This window comes from Camelina sativa, chromosome 2, assembly GCF_000633955.1.
Source record: "Camelina sativa cultivar DH55 chromosome 2, Cs, whole genome shotgun sequence".
In the NCBI taxonomy this organism is placed as follows: Eukaryota; Viridiplantae; Streptophyta; class Magnoliopsida; order Brassicales; family Brassicaceae; genus Camelina; species Camelina sativa.
The window spans coordinates 5,758,486-5,775,281 of record NC_025686.1 but is presented as its reverse complement, the minus strand read 5'-3'; the positions used below and the strand labels follow the sequence as shown (position 1 = coordinate 5,775,281).

General features: G+C 34.5%; 1 protein-coding gene across 1 annotated transcript; it reads left to right on the top strand.

The window, feature by feature from the left end:
- On the top strand, positions 12,680 to 16,533 carry LOC109126383. Its single transcript, XM_019229900.1, has 4 exons — positions 12,680 to 13,031; positions 14,441 to 15,315; positions 15,402 to 16,382; positions 16,447 to 16,533. The coding sequence occupies exons 1-4, from the start codon at positions 12,680 to 12,682 to the stop codon at positions 16,531 to 16,533; spliced, it is 2,295 nt and encodes a 764-aa protein (XP_019085445.1).

Genomic DNA, 16,796 nt, shown 5'->3' with positions numbered 1-16,796 from the left:
TGGTTGCATTACCATTAGCTTTCCCCTCACATCTTGAAGTGTAATCTTTTTTTTTCGTAAAAAATACTTCCTTCGAAACTCGATACCGCCGGCTTCCTTGTAATCAAGTGGATAGCACCGACAATCTAATCCAGACATCAAAGCATGTTCTCTCAGACCATACCGGATTGGAACACCATTCACAACAAACCATGCTTCCTTCTTTTTTTCGATTTTAGCCGTTCGAAGTAAGAGCAACCACATTCCCATAAGCTTGTGGTTTGGTTCCCTTGGCATGTGGAAAATGTGCTTGAATTGTGGATGTTTCTCAAACCAATCCCTCTCAGGAACTAGTCAGTGAGTGCTCTAATTTATCCAGCGTTTCCAAAGTTTCTAAAATATGACACCTTGTCGATAGCTTGATTTTCTTGTTGTACTGACTAGAATTGAAGTGCATTCCTAAAGGTTGCATCGCTTCTGTTTCCTCCTCCGATTCCTGCAACAATATCAGTTTTACATGAGTTATACCAGTTATACAACAACTAGTTGTACCAGTTCTACATCACCTAGTTGTACCAGTTCTACACCCGATAGTTGCACCAGTTCTACTAGTTCTACACCCAATAGTTGCACCAGTTCTACCATTTCTACTTGATCGATTTCAAATTCCAATGAGTTTTCATATTCCGAACGAATGACACAGACTTGTTGTACTTACACTTGCATTGTTGTCCTCCTCGTGCTCCATCTCACTTTCGCTTGTACTCCTTCTCGAGTTACCTGCCGAGTTTGAACTTCCCTCCTTATCTTCTTCTTCTTCTTCTTCTTCTTCTTCTTCTTCTTCTTCTTCTTCTTCTTCTTCTTCTTCTTCTTCTTCTTCTTCTTCTTCTTCTTCTTCTTCTTCTTCTTCTTCTTCTTCTTCTTCTTCTTCTTCTTCTTCTTCTTCTTCTTCTTCTTCTTCTTCTTCTTCTTCTTCTTCTTCTTCTTCTTCTTCTTCTTCTTCTTCTTCTTCTTCTTCTTCTTCTTCTTCTTCTTCTTCTTCTTCTTCTTCTTCTTCTTCTTCTTCTTCTTCTTCTTCTTCTTCTTCTTCTTCTTCTTCTTCTTCTTCTTCTTCTTCTTCTTCTTCTTCTTCTTCTTCTTCTTCTTCTTCTTCTTCTTCTTCTTCTTCTTCTTCTTCTTCTTCTTCTTCTTCTTCTTCTTCTTCTTCTTCCGATTCTTCTCCTTCATCGTTTTCTTCTTCTTCTTCTTCCGATTTGTTCTTCTTCTTCTTCTTCTTCCGATTTGTTTTCTTCTTCTTCTTCTTCATATTCCGAACGAATGACACAGACTTGTTGTACTTACACTTGCATTGTTGTCCTCCTCGTGCTCCATCTCACTTTCGCTTGTACTCCTTCTCGAGTTACCTGCCGAGTTTGAACTTCCCTCCTTATCTTCTTCTTCTTCTTCTTCTTCTTCTTCTTCTTCTTCTTCTTCTTCTTCTTCTTCTTCTTCTTCTTCTTCTTCTTCTTCTTCTTCTTCTTCTTCTTCTTCTTCTTCTTCTTCTTCTTCTTCTTCTTCTTCTTCTTCTTCTTCTTCTTCTTCTTCTTCTTCTTCTTCTTCTTCTTCTTCTTCTTCTTCTTCTTCTTCTTCTTCTTCTTCTTCTTCTTCTTCTTCTTCTTCTTCTTCTTCTTCTTCTTCTTCTTCTTCTTCTTCTTCTTCTTCTTCTTCTTCTTCTTCTTCTTCTTCTTCTTCTTCTTCTTCTTCTTCTTCTTCTTCTTCTTCTTCTTCTTCTTCTTCTTCTTCTTCTTCTTCTTCTTCTTCTTCTTCTTCTTCTTCTTCTTCTTCTTCTTCTTCTTCTTCTTCTTCTTCTTCTTCTTCTTCTTCTTCTTCTTCTTCTTCTTCTTCTTCTTCTTCTTCTTCTTCTTCTTCTTCTTCTTCTTCTTCTTCTTCTTCTTCTTCTTCTTCTTCTTCTTCTTCTTCTTCTTCTTCTTCTTCTTCTTCTTCTTCTTCTTCTTCTTCTTCTTCTTCTTCTTCTTCTTCTTCTTCTTCTTCTTCTTCTTCTTCTTCTTCTTCTTCTTCTTCTTCTTCTTCTTCTTCTTCTTCTTCTTCTTCTTCTTCTTCTTCTTCTTCTTCTTCTTCTTCTTCTTCTTCTTCTTCTTCTTCTTCTTCTTCTTCTTCTTCTTCTTCTTCTTCTTCTTCTTCTTCTTCTTCTTCTTCTTCTTCTTCTTCTTCTTCTTCTTCTTCTTCTTCTTCTTCTTCTTCTTCTTCTTCTTCTTCTTCTTCTTCTTCTTCTTCTTCTTCTTCTTCTTCTTCTTCTTCTTCTTCTTCTTCTTCTTCTTCTTCTTCTTCTTCTTCTTCTTCTTCTTCTTCTTCTTCTTCTTCTTCTTCTTCTTCTTCTTCTTCTTCTTCTTCTTCTTCTTCTTCTTCTTCTTCTTCTTCTTCTTCTTCTTCTTCTTCTTCTTCTTCTTCTTCTTCTTCTTCTTCTTCTTCTTCTTCTTCTTCTTCTTCTTCTTCTTCTTCTTCTTCTTCTTCTTCTTCTTCTTCTTCTTCTTCTTCTTCTTCTTCTTCTTCTTCTTCTTCTTCTTCTTCTTCTTCTTCTTCTTCTTCTTCTTCTTCTTCTTCTTCTTCTTCTTCTTCTTCTTCTTCTTCTTCTTCTTCTTCTTCTTCTTCTTCTTCTTCTTCTTCTTCTTCTTCTTCTTCTTCTTCTTCTTCTTCTTCTTCTTCTTCTTCTTCTTCTTCTTCTTCTTCTTCTTCTTCTTCTTCTTCTTCTTCTTCTTCTTCTTCTTCTTCTTCTNCTCCTCCTCACAAGACCCCCCCTTGTTTTCACCATCTTCTTACTCTATTTTTGGTTGATTGAATGAAAACGAGAAAACCCTAGTTCTACAGTTTTACCCAAATCGATTCGAATTTCCCGAAGAAAGAGAAGAGTGACGAGAGAGAGAGCAGTTTTAATTTGAGTCTCGTTTTAATTTACAGTTTTTTTTTAAAAAAAAACCGATTCAGTTTTTTTTTGGGTCTTAGATCCGATTCAGTTTTTTGGGTGGATACTACCCAGGTATTTTTTGTAAATATCTAATTTTTCTATGGACAAGAGTGTAAAACAACACATTCTCGATTTTAAAAAAAAATCAAAAATAAATGCCAAAATAGAGAGGGACTTTTGAGATTGTCAGAAATGTTTTAGGGAGTTCTGAGACGAAAACTCCTTGATTATGGGCAATCAGATTTAATTTGAATGGACAGAAGCCACACCCTTTGATAGACGACTAGAAAGGAATCTTTATATTTCTACAGTCTACAAGAGTAATAATTCACCAAATGTACGAACAGTGGATACTAAATTGTCCAACAGTCCAAGCCATGGAGTGGTGGAGTGGTCAATGTATGAAAATCATATACATAAAAGTAAGGTTTTGGTTTTTACTTATTAGTTGATTTTTTTTAATATTTTCTTTTTTTTTTTTAATTTTTTTTCTAATTTTTTAATTGCTTTAAACAATATTTAAGATCCAATTAATATAAAACATTTAACTCACACATTAAAATAAATTGTAACTGAAAATAAAATAAATTATGCATTAATCATATTTCACCACTCAATTTTATTCAAACACAATAAATTATAATTGTAATTTTCATAACTCTAAATATAATTTCCATCAATTTTTTGTGGTCAACCATTGGGCCACAACAGGCCGGCCCATTACCCTAATCCCTATATTCGTAGAGAGCGGAACTCGATCCCTTGTGTGATGGTGCCTTGTGCATTAAGGACTTACCTTTGGTCACTGCACTAAGGTCACTTCACAACTTCCATCAATTCTTATCATATAAATAAACATTATTTCATTCTCTTATTCTCTCATATTGGCATTTTTTTACTTTATCATTTTCATATTCTCTCATTCTCTTCCACTTTTCTCATTCTCTTCCACAATACCTCAAATCATTTTTTTTTCTTTTCGATTTTTTATTTTTGTTGTATGGGTTACAAAAATCCAAATGAAATATCATTGTAAAATTTTAATTCTAAATTTTAATTTTAGAGACTACATGATATATATATATATATTACATTGTTCTTATTTTTAAAGATTCATCTCCATTATCTAATTTGGATTATCATCTTATAAGTAAATCATTCTCTCCTCCTCTCCCACCAATATCAAATGTTGTTATATCTCATATGTGTTGTAAGAGTTTGATTCTATATTTTAATTTAGAAAGTATTATATATATTTATCATTGTCTGATTCTAAATGCAAAAATAAAATATTTCTTTTGTATTTCTTACCTTTCTAATCTATTCATATTTATTTTTTAAATTTCCATATTTATTTTTTAAATTTCCATATTTAAATTTAAATTCATATATGTTGGGTTTAACAAAAAAATCAAGTTTATTTGAGAATTAGATGTTCTTATTCATTTTAAACGATCAATGTGTAACATATTATACTTTGAATCAAATTATAGACCCACCCACTCACATTTAATTAAATGGGTTTTAATTTTAGGAGTTGGAAAAGTATAAAATTTGTTTGTAACTCACATAATAATATCATAGTAGTGTTCTCAATGAATTTAATTTAATATAATAGAACATGTTAAAAATGTATTAATATGCAATGATTTGCACTTTTGTAACTCTCAAATAGTTATCTTTGATACATCAATTTCAGTATTATCTACTAAAAGAAAGACACATATCTCACTATAACCCATTAACCTTCATGGCCTCATATTTCAAATGTTTCACTCTCTTCTTATTCGTCCATTTGACATTTAATTTTTAAAAATTTATTATTTATTTTTAATTAAACAACACATTTAATTATATACATTAATACATACTTTAAATTCATTCTTTACTACTAAACTGTAACTGAAATTACATAAATTGTGAATTGACTTTTTATCCTCCATTCATTTTCATTTAAACACACTATTAATTATAATTGTAACTCTTCTAATTTAATTATTTTAGAAATGTAACTTCCATCACTTTTTATCCTATAAATAATTATTCTCACATCCTCCTCCACCATATCCCAAATCCTAAATATTTTCTTTGTTTTTTTATAATGTTTTTGCATAAGTTGAAAACCCAAATAAGAGTTTGATTATATTTATTTGTTTACTATATATTTTACATTGTTTTGAATTTTATTTTTTCTTTGTTTTATGTACTTCTTCTTTTTTTTGTATATTATTTTGATTTAAAATACATATGTATTCTAATATGTATAATAAAATTTTGATGACCATAATAATATTTTGGTTATAACCATCTCATAATAAGGAAATCAAGCTAAAGAAAACACTTAATTCTTTACTTTAGATGTTTGATTAGTTCTTACAAATTCACATATATTTATTTTATTCTTAAAATTTGAAATGTTCTCAGGAATGAAATTTTTGTAATATAATTATCAAATCAATTTTTTTTACTTCTCACTTACATCCAACAAAATTGTAATACATTTATTTTAGAATAATAATCATTATATTCAGTTTGTGATTCAACATATAATGCTATATTCAGTTTTTGATTCAACATATAATGCTATAAAAATAACTATTTTTTAAATTTAATTCAAATATGTACTTTAAAGATTTTTCTATATAAAAAAAATTGATTTTTTATTTTTATTTTTTGGAAAAACATTGATTTTTTTATTTTCTATCTAAATTTTTATTACAAGGATTAAAAATTATAACTAAACCTAGCAATATTTCGTTCCAAAAAAGAGAAGAAAACAAAAAAAAATAAACCTAGCAATATATCTTAAACTAAGAGGAATATAAAAAAACATTTTTTAATCGTATTTTAAAACTTTGATGCACTTCATATGATTTTATAGAAAATATGTGTTTTTTAACTTTCAAAATAGTTTAGCTTTTAATTATTAAATAGTTTAGATTATGTGTTGTAAAACTTAAATTATATATTTAAATCACATAGTAAATTTATTTTTATTAAATAGTATTTTATTACCTCAAATGCTCGAAAATACTAATGAAAATTATTGTCAAAGTTGAGCATAAAAAATAACTTTAAGAGATATGTATAATGTATGTATGATTATTTTAAAATAAGTTATATATTTTGATATTGTATTATTTGAATAAATAAAACTATAAAAAATGTTAATGACATTTAAATTAATTTGTTAAGTTTTTTTATGATGATCAATTAAATTTAAATTAATTAATATATTTTATTATACAACAATCCGCGCATTGACGCGGGATATTACCTAATACAAAAAGAATAGTCTAAACCAAAGAGACTTGGTTAAACTTTCAAGTACTAGCTCTTTACCAAAAGCCCAAATTAAGCCCTAAACAACCAATCGTTGTCAATAATCTACCGAAACAATGAACAATCCTTTTTCAAGTACTAGCTCTTTACCAAAAGCCCAAATTAAGCCCTAAACAACCAATCGTTGTCAATAATCTACCGAAACAATGAACAATCCTTATAATACTGCCCTCACCTCACTAAACTACTCTGAACTCTCTAACCAGACTCATATTGATGTGACCCGCGGACGCGGCTATGGATCGATGGAGGAGTGTGACTTCGGTCAAGTCAGAATCGGTGGGACTTTCCTCGGCCAAGCATCAAGGGTTCGAATCCAGAGAGGATTCAAACGACAGAAACGAGAGTTGAGGAGGTTCAAACGAACGGTTTGTGAAAACGGTCGTGAAGCCTTCTCGGAACGTACGGACGCGGCTGAGCGGATACGGCTAATGGCAGGACCCGGTGGGAAACGGAGGTGGGAACGACGCGAGGTGGTACTGGGAAGTCTCGAGGACTGATGGTAAGAACTCGAGGCTGGCGAAGTGGAATCGATGATAGACTCGAGAGCTGGCGGAAGAGAACTCGAGGTTGGGACGGTGGGACGAAAGAGATGGGCGATGGAATAGAGGTGGTTTGATGCGACGACACAAGAGGGTTGGCTCTCCTCTTGATACGGTCAACTAAGAGATTACAAACCCGGTTTGTGAANGATTCCCGGAGTTTGAAGGTAAACTGCGGGAACGGCTCTCGGCAACGCGGCGGTAAGAATCCTTGGTGATGCGGTAAGGATTCTCGGTGATGCGATAAGGAAGGTGGAGTGGAAGCGAAAGTACAACGAGCGGTAGGAACCGGACGTGATACGGTAGAGAGGGACGCGAAGGTGGTTTGATGCGACGACACACGGGAGATGGCTCGGCCCGTGATACGGTCAACTAGTCGATGTCGAACCCGGTTCGAGATCGGCTAGGGTTTCTCGGTAGTCAAGTCCCGGACTTGGACTAAGGAGAGAGGTGAGACAAGAACAAGATTCTCTCTTGTGAAATTTAATTCAATACTTCAAGTCTGCCTTTTACAATGAGGGTTTAGGCCTTTATATAGGAAGGCTTACAAATGGGAGACTCTAAAACCCTAGACACGCGGCCAGGATCTCATCCTTACACTTGGCCATAAAGCAAAAGCAAAAGTAAAACAAAGGAAAGACCAATCCAACGGTCATAGAAGGTTCAAGAAGAAATTCAAAGGAAGGGAAGGGAGAGAGATAGAAAAGCCACGTCATTGGCTGGACGCGGTGATAGGATCTTCACTTCCTTGGCTCCTAAACTTGTCAATGATTGTTTCCAAGTCATGAGCCAAGCGGGAACGAAGTGGAGATGCACTAGAGTTCGCTGCCTCGTTAAAACCTCTTTGGTAAACCCATTGGGACAAACCCAAAGTAGGGAAAAGAGTACAGCTCCTTCTAATGACTTAGGGGCGTCTTCACGCTTGCGCGATGGTGAAGACTCGCGAACTAAGCTTCCCAAAGCTGGTCGCAACTCAAGGCTCTTAAGTGGTGATGCTAGCCATGAGCCATTGGTGTGAGGGTTGAAGCTTGGATTGCAAAGCCCATTAGATGACTTTACTTGCTCCTCCTTGATGATCCTTGGAAACTAGTTGGTACCGCGCATCACTAGGAAGGCCGGTTCCAAGTTGTCGATAAGTGTCCGAGAGGCGTCCAAGTGTTGTCCGAGAGGTGGTTGAGAGACGTCCGAGAGAATCGAGTGTTCACGGCCGAGTGGTCGATCCCGTGATCACATCACATATAGTCATATTGGTATATTTCAAAGAGTTTTCAATGAAAGTTAAAAAGCTTATAATGAATGTTGTATTAATAATTANAAAAAAAAAAAAAAAAAAAAAAAGAGGAGTAAGACAATTTAAGACGTTCTTTTGACACCCATGTGCCAACTGCCTCATTTTGATTGGTTTAGTTTTAAAAAAATACAGTATAATTCAGTATAATTTAATTATTTAATTAAATTATGCAAAAACAATTAATATTAAATTCATTTGACACTCATTAAGTGTGTATAACCGATGTGAATGGCCTAAGAGCAACTCCAACCATAAAACACAAAAACACCAAATTTTGACACTAAATTTAGTGTTTTGGTGTTCCAAAAAGTTTTTCATCTCCAACCACAACACTAAATTTTACACTAAAAACAAAACTTTTAATTATTATATTATTAAATTTAAAATTCTTTTTCTAATAGTTTAATAAACATCAATATTTATATAAACAAATTATTTTTTAAAAATATATATATATATATTATTTAATATTATATTAATTATATTTACTAGTTTATATTACTAAATGTAATAAAACAGTTTATAAAATATTGATGATAGTTGATAAACAATATTTTAGATATATTTTTCAATCAAAAACATAAATAAAATAATATATATATTTTTAGTGTTTTGTAAATAGTGTTACATCAAATATAGTGTAATACTATTCACAAAACAGAAAAAAAAATAGAGATAGTGTTTGTTTTGCAGTTCAGTTGGAGTGCATTAACGTATAACTGATGTTTTGCCGTCTCGGTTGGAGTTGCCCTAAGGGGTGTTATTGGTAGATAGATTTTTATTTTTGGAGGGTTGAAGAATGATAGATGAATTTTAGGTAGAGTTTATTGATTTTATGTTTTTTCTTTTCTTGAAAGTTTAAAAATCCAATGCAAAAATTAAAGCATATTATTACATATAAAGACTTTAGGCCTTGATTTTTTTTTTTTTTTTTTTTTTCTAAATAGGTTTTGGATTCATAGTATTCTGACCATTATATGTGAAGAAATACAAACATTCATAGTATTTTGAAGAAATATCAATATTGGTTACATTATATGATTATAATGTTTCAGATGTGACGTTAATCCTTTGATTGTAACATTATTTCGATAAAATAAAAAATAAATCGTTCTTTGAAATCATGAAATGTTGTAAAACAACGTAATGATTTGCTTTCACGACTCAAAAGACACGAGAATTTACGTTTCTCGAATATACGAGCATATGGAGATTTAATTTCATTAAGGCTTATGCTAATAAGTAATAACTGAGAGAGAAGAAGATTGAGCAAGGTTTTCACACCTACAAAAGCCGCAAAAACATTAACATAAGTGATAGATTCTTCACCTACATTTTTGTACTCACGCTATAAGGCCATCATTAACGGTACAACACTTATGTGTTCTAAGTCCAATTATATTATTAAAAAACGGAACAGTAGGCGGCTTAGATAAAAAATATTGATCTTGAGATAGAACTGATATACAGCTAGTTCTAATTTCTTACCTGTCTTCTGATTGGTCTAATTTCTCTCATCATCTTCACGTCTCTGGACACCGAATTCAATTGGAGAATCACCCAAGAGGTAAGTTTTGCTTCTCCAGATCTCAACTCTCTCTCTCTATCTCTCTACCGCGCTATTGGAATTGAATTCTTATCGGATCTTTCCGTGTTACGCACAAATGTTTTCACCTATTTGATGCATTTTAGCTGAATTTAATGTATCTAGGTTTGAATTTGTAGTTAAAGATATTTATAGGTTTGAATTTGTAGTTCTGGCGTTGAGCCCTAGCAGTGATGAGTAAGATAGGCATAGAGCTTGATCTAGGCTAAGCTAGAGATGGGGCTTTTTGTGGTGTATCATAGTGTGTTCCGCTTGAATTCTTCTCTCAATGGTGATTCGAAGAAGTTCAATTCTCATTGGCCTCCTTTTGCTGCTGAATAAGGAGTCTTAGTTTATAGATGTGGAACACATGAGTCTGGTTATGTACACTTCTCATTTGATGGTTTGGGAGCTGCCACCTCTTAGTAGCTAGTGTTCAGGGATATTCTTCGTCGGGGAGAAAGTAATGAGCTTTTGTCTTGTGCTCTTTATCTATCAATGTAGATGTTAGTAGAACATCATCCTCAAGAAGATATTCTCATGATCTTATTGATGCAGTGTCAGCCAAGATTGCTGTTTGAAACGGTGTCTGATTTTGCTTAGATTTCGTGAGTAAAGGAATTGACTTTTTGTGAATGGTTAGCTTAGTTCTTGTTCTATTTATTTCACAATGAATGGTCCTTTTTCAAGTAACTTGTTCCACAGAAATGTGAGATCACTCGCAGCAGACCTTTATTTATGTTCCATTCGTATGTTTCTGAAACCATTGGACTATGTCTAAACGCAGGAATTTTAAAGAGCAAGTGTGCTTGTGATTCAAACCCCGTGTGCCACAGTGTAGAGAGCCCATCCCACTCATTTAGAAGCTACTCTGTTTCTAGCTCAGACAACGAAGGTAGATGCTCTGTGATTGCCAGCTGCCTCACAAGGAAGGTAACCCTCAAAGGTAAACACTTTCCCTGCATCATCCTCAAAGGTAAACACTTTCCCTGCATCATCCTCAAAGGTAACCCCACAACCCAATTTCCAAGCAGGTGAAGGAGCCTCACCACGCTTAGTATGAAGCCGTGCTGTGAGAAGAGACCTTGTCAGAGACTAGAACTTCAACGAAATCGAGACAGAGCTTTAAATTCAGACCTGACTCTTCTTTTAGGAATAGTAGTATTAGTTTGTTCATCAACTAAGCTTTTTTTGTTTTTGTATTAAATCTTAAACATGTTCTTAAACACTATATCTTTATTCTAAGAACACCAAAATTAGTTCCTCCATTTTTTAACATATGATCTTAACTACTGATCTTACATTATTTTCACTATATCTTTATTCTAAAAACACCAAAATTAGTTCCCCCATTAATGATGCCCTAATTGATTCCGATCGAGACACGATACCTTTTATGATATCGTTTCCAAATTATGCACCATCATGTGGTAACAGCTTTTAAAGGGACTTCATGTTACAAGCTGAACTTACAATTAGAAACGAGAAAATTCGATTCTATTAGAGTATGACCGGTTATTAAACATTGGTTTAACTGGGTTATCTTTGGTTATCTAGCTGAGCTGATTAGTCTAACTATAAAGACTAATTAGTTTGTTAATTCAGGTTAAGCTTTTGTTACAAACTTTTATCTTTGGATTAATAAGAAGAATCATGTTTCTCTCTTCTTCTTCGAGCTTCGTCTCTCCTCCGTCGTGTCTCTCGTTTCTCCGGTTAATCAAAATTTATTCTGGTATCAGAGCACTGATATTGTGTTTCTATTGCTTCTGCATCTTGCGACGGAGATGAGTTTTCCGATTTGCTCTTGTTTTCAGTTTGTTCAAGAATTATTCGCCATTCTTTACGATTTTCTCATTGGAGTCTTTTACATCTTTCTATTTTTCTTAATTCTCTTTTGATTGATCTTTGTGAGTTCGATTTTTGTTTTTGATTTCTCTTTTCGTCTCACTTTCTTTGAAATTCTCGATTCTTGCTTTGAGAATGAGTTCTTCTGGTAATTTGAATGCTTCGGTGAATCGACCTTCCACTCCGAACCCAGTGAATGTTCAACCACAATATCAAACCGAACAGTATGAGAATCCGTATCATCTCCATAGTGCTGACCACGCAGGACTTGTTCTCGTTTCCGATCATCTTGTCACTGCTTCGGATTTCCCTTCCTGGCGTCGATCGATGTGGATGGCTCTTAATGTCAGAAACAAACTTGGATTTATCAATGGTACGATCTCAAAACCTCAAGAAGATCATAGATTTTGGTGTATGGTTTAGATGCAACGATATAGTATATCTACTTGGTTGATGAATTCAGTTGATAAAAATATAGGACAGAGATTACTTTTTATTCCTACTGCTGAAGGGATTTGGAAGAATATATTGTCTCGTTTTAAGCAAGATGATGCTCCTAGGATCTTTTCTATTGAACAGAAGCTTAGTCAGATTGTTCAAAGATCAATAGATGTGTCTACATACTATACGGCTTTGCTTACTTTGTGGGAAGAACATAAGAATTATGTGGAACTTCCAGTGTGTACTTGTGGAAGATGTGAATGTGATGCAGCTACTAAATGGCAGAGACTGCAGCAACGAAGTCGTGTGACTAAATTTTTGATGGGTTTGAATGAGAGCTATGATCAGGCAAGACGTCATATATTAATTAATACTTAAGCTGATCCCTACCATTGAAGAAGCTTTCAACATGGTGACACAAGATGAACGATAGATAGTGGTCAAACCGACTACAGGAATTGACAGTGTGACTTTTCAAAGTGTGGCTATGATGAATGATGCAGAGAGTGCCTATATAGCCGCTTATAATACTAATAGGACTATTCAAAAGCCTATTTGTTCTCACTGTGGCAAAGTTGGTCATACTATTCAGAAGTGTTACAAGCTTCATTTGTTTTCCACTAGGGTACAAGACTAATACTGCGGGATACAATTACAGACCTCCAAATCAGTTCCAGCCTCGGATGCCAACAATGCAGTCTCAGCCAAGGATGTCTCAACAATCTGCTAACCAAATGGTGCCGTATGCAAATTCTATGCAAAAGGCTAATGCAGTGGCTCAAGTTTATTCAGAGACTGGAATGTTTCCAACTGAAGATGTGTCGTATGGTCCTGTTTCTACTCAGTATCCACAGTACATGGTTCCCAATGGTGCTCCTGCAAGTTTACAAGGATTTACACCGCAGCAAATTGATCAAATGGTTTCTCAATACAAATGTCAAGTTCAGATTCAAGAGCCTATAGCTACATCTTCTGGTTCTAGTATTCCTAGTGCTATGGCCACGATATCTGAACATGGTTTGATGGCCGAGACTTCTACTTCTGGTATCACTATTCCTTTTCCTTCGACTTCTCTTAAATATCAAAATCATATTCTAACTTTTCAAAATCATATTCGTTCTTCTTTACAACAAATTTTACCGCATGATGCTTGGATTATAGATAGTGGAGCTTCTAGTCACGTTTGCTCCAATCTAGCTTTGTTTACAGATTTGTGACCCGTTACAGATATTACTGTGACATTGCCGAATGGTACCAGAGTTTCCATCACTCATATAGGCACAATTTACATCTCTCAAAAGTTGATTTTATATAATGTTTTGCATGTTCCTGATTTCAAATTTAATTTGATTAGTGTTAGTAGATTGGTTAAAACATTATCTTGTTCTGCACATTTCTTTGATACTTGTTGTTTGATTCAGGAACTTTCTCAGGGCTTGATGATTGGGAGGGGTAGAGTCTTTCAAGACCTTTACATTCTGGCAACTGAGAATACTTTCCTCTCTCCATCTCTTCCTGCAGCATGTTCTTTTTCTGCTTCTGTGGTTTATGATGATTCTCTTTGGCATCAACGTCTTGGACATCCGTCGCATATAGTTCTCCAAAAACTTGTTAGTTTGATTCCTTCTTTAAAGAGTTCTTCTTTATATTCGCATTGTAGCATTTGTCCTTTAGCTAAACAGAAAAGGTTAGCATATGTTTCTTGATATATCATGGTTTTTGTGGTTTTTAACCATGATATAAGGAGTTTTTAGTGTCTTTTCATGGGTTGACTCTGGTATACTACCCAAACTATACTACTTCTTCGATAAACATCATAGACTCTTTGCCCCTTTTCTGAACACCATAAACTATATTTTTCTCCATTAAACATCACAAACTATACATTCTCTTCTAATTACAACATAACGACTCTAAATTGTGATTAGATTTAGTAAACCGATAATCACGTTTTGAAAACCACGTTTACATTGAGTGAACCAAAAAACAGAGCCCACGATCAGTTTTTTTCTTCTCCATATCAAAGTCCCAAATTCTTAGGGTTCACTCTTTCTCTCAATTTATCACAGCAACTACTCACTTCTCTTTCTCCCGATTTTCCTGGTATGGTCTCTCTCTCCTTTCATAGCTTCTCTCTCTTTCTCTCTTGTTAGCTTAGATTTTTTACTTTTTGTCAAAAACTTAGGGCTGTTACTTTTTCAGTTATCCGATGAACGAAGAAGACATGGATGCGATGCAACACGACACGGAAATGGAAAATATTGATAACAATCATATTATGGAAAACGAAGATGACTGCAAATTAGAAAAAAACAAAAGAGAGGGTAAGAAAAAGAAAAACGACGATGAAGCTGAAGATGATGAAGATGGAGTAGATCGGTTTGAGTTTGAAGTAGAAGATTCAGTAGAAAATTTTGTTGATGAATTGCCTGTTGGTCGAAATGAAATTCCAGATAGTTCAGATGAAGAGGAAGATCCCATTGTTTTAAGAGATAGAAGAATCCGAAAGAACAGAGTTGATAAATTATATATTGGTCAATTATTCTTCAATGGTGTTGAGTTTAAAGAGGCTGTAATTGAGTATGCTTTAAACTCAGGGAATAATGTGGTTCAAGGAAGATGGGAGAAGACAAGGCTTGAATTCAAGTGTGGCATTGTTGGCAACTGTAAGTGGAGGGTGTATTGCTCTTATGATGAGCCCAGAAAAATGTGGGTGGTGAAATCGACATACCGAAAGCACAGTTGTACTGCTAATGGGAGATGCAGGCTACTTAGAAGTCCGGTTATTGCAAGGCTTTTCATGGACAAGCTAAGAGTAAATCCTAAATTCATGCCTCTAGAAATTCAAAATCACATTAAAGATCAATGGAAGTTGGTGAGTTCTAGGGGTCAATGTCAGAGCGCAAGGCTGCTAGCTTTAAAGTTGATTGAGAAGGAGTATGAAGAACAGTTTGCTCACATTCGTGGCTATGCCAAAGAGATTATGTATACAAATCCTGGATCAACTGCCATTGTTGAAACTATACCTAACTCTATCAATGAAGATGTTTTCAACCGCTTTTATGTGTGTTTTGAAAGAACACGCACACTTTGGAGAGGTTCTTGTCGACCAATTATCGGGCTTGATGGTACATTCTTAAAGACTGCAGTGAAAGGAGTGTTGTTGGCTGCAATTGGTCATGATGCAAACAATCAGATTTATCCACTTGCTTGGGCTGTGGTACAATCTGAAACTGGGGATAACTGGTTATGGTTCCTCCAGCTACTCAAGGCTGATTTAAAACTCAAAGATGGTGAAGGATTTGTTTTGATCTCTGATAAATCAAAGGTACATATCAAAAATTTGACTTCTCTCTCTGTTTTGTCCTTTCTTTCTAACGTAACTGCCTATGTGTTGTAATTTTTTTTTTTTAGGGACTCATCAGTTCAGTGCAAACGGAATTGCCTAAAGCTGAACACAGATTTTGTGTGAAGCACATCATCGAGAACTTGAAGAAGAAGCATCCACAAAAAGATATGATCAAACCATTAATATGGCAACTAGCTTGGAGCTACAACAAGACTGAGTTTAAAGAGAATCTCAACAAAGTGAAAGAGTATAATGTCGATGTCTACAATTCAGTGATGAAAAAGAAACCCGAGATGTGGTCAAGAGCTTTCTTTAAACTTGGAAGCAACTGTGAGGATGTTGATAACAACGCCACAGAATCATTCAATGCATCAATTACAAAAGCGAGGGCTAAGGCAATGATTCCAATGTTGGAGACAATTAGGAGGCAAGCTATGCATCGAATGGTGAAGAGGCATAACAAATCCAAGAATCACGAAGGAAGATTTACAGAGTATGTTGCTAAGATTCTCGCAGAGCAGAAGAAAGATGCAAACAAGTGTGAAACAACTCCCGCAACTCATGGAGTTTACGAGGTTATGCTTTATGGGAATAAGAATTCGGTGAACATGAAAAGAAGAACATGTACATGTGGTAAATGGCAAATCAGTGGGATTCCATGTGAGCATGCTTATGGAGCAATGATTGATTATGATATGAATGTTGAAGATTATGTATCAGGATTTTTCAGCACTGATTTGTGGCGAGACAATTACGAGCAGTCCATACATCCAATGAGAGGGCCAAGATTCTGGATGACATCTATGTATCGCTTGGTAACAGCACCACCTGAGCCTATACTACCCGGGAAGAAAAAAACAAATAGACAGAAGACATATCAAAGGATTAAAGGAAAACAAGAGTCACCGAAGAAGAAAACAATAAAAGAAACACTTGGAAGGAAGGGACGCATTATACGTTGTTCGTCTTGTGGTGAAACTGGTCATAATGCAGCTGGGTGTAAAAAATATCCAAAAGAAAAGACAAAGAGACAAAGAACTACTGAGGTATGATCCTTTTTTTTTGTTATTTTTCTGGTGCGTTTGATAATTGTTTGTATTTATTTTTTAGGTCGGGTCATCATCATCTCAAGTACCTGATACAATCTCTCTCACGCAACCATCGCAAACAAGCACCGACATGGTGGTTTATGAGTAAAATTTTTAACGTAGCTATGAACGTTTCCTTTAGCTTAGTTTTGCAAACATGAATGATACCTTTTGGAGTTTTGTTATTTTGGTGATAGCTTTTGTTTTTTTGAAACCATCGTTTATACATCTTAACATTAGATTACTTTAATACTGAAAGGTAAATTCAGAAAACTTGTTAGCGTTTAAAATTTTTAATGGAAGTATAAACCCTAAGATTTTGGGACTTTGATATGAAGAAGAAGGAGACTGATCGTGGGCTCTGTTTTTTTT

What these genes read in the sequence shown, in the direction of transcription:
- LOC109126383 (XM_019229900.1), top strand. Translation starts at nt 12,680, where the DNA reads ATGCAGTCTCAGCCAAGGATGTCTCAACAATCTGCTAACCAAATGGTG. An exon ending in TGATCTCTGATAAATCAAAG is followed by an intron (nt 15,316 to 15,401) that starts GTACATATCAAA and finishes TTTTTTTTTTAG; the next exon opens with GGACTCATCAGTTCAGTGCA. An exon ending in AGAGACAAAGAACTACTGAG is followed by an intron (nt 16,383 to 16,446) that starts GTATGATCCTTT and finishes TTTATTTTTTAG; the next exon opens with GTCGGGTCATCATCATCTCA.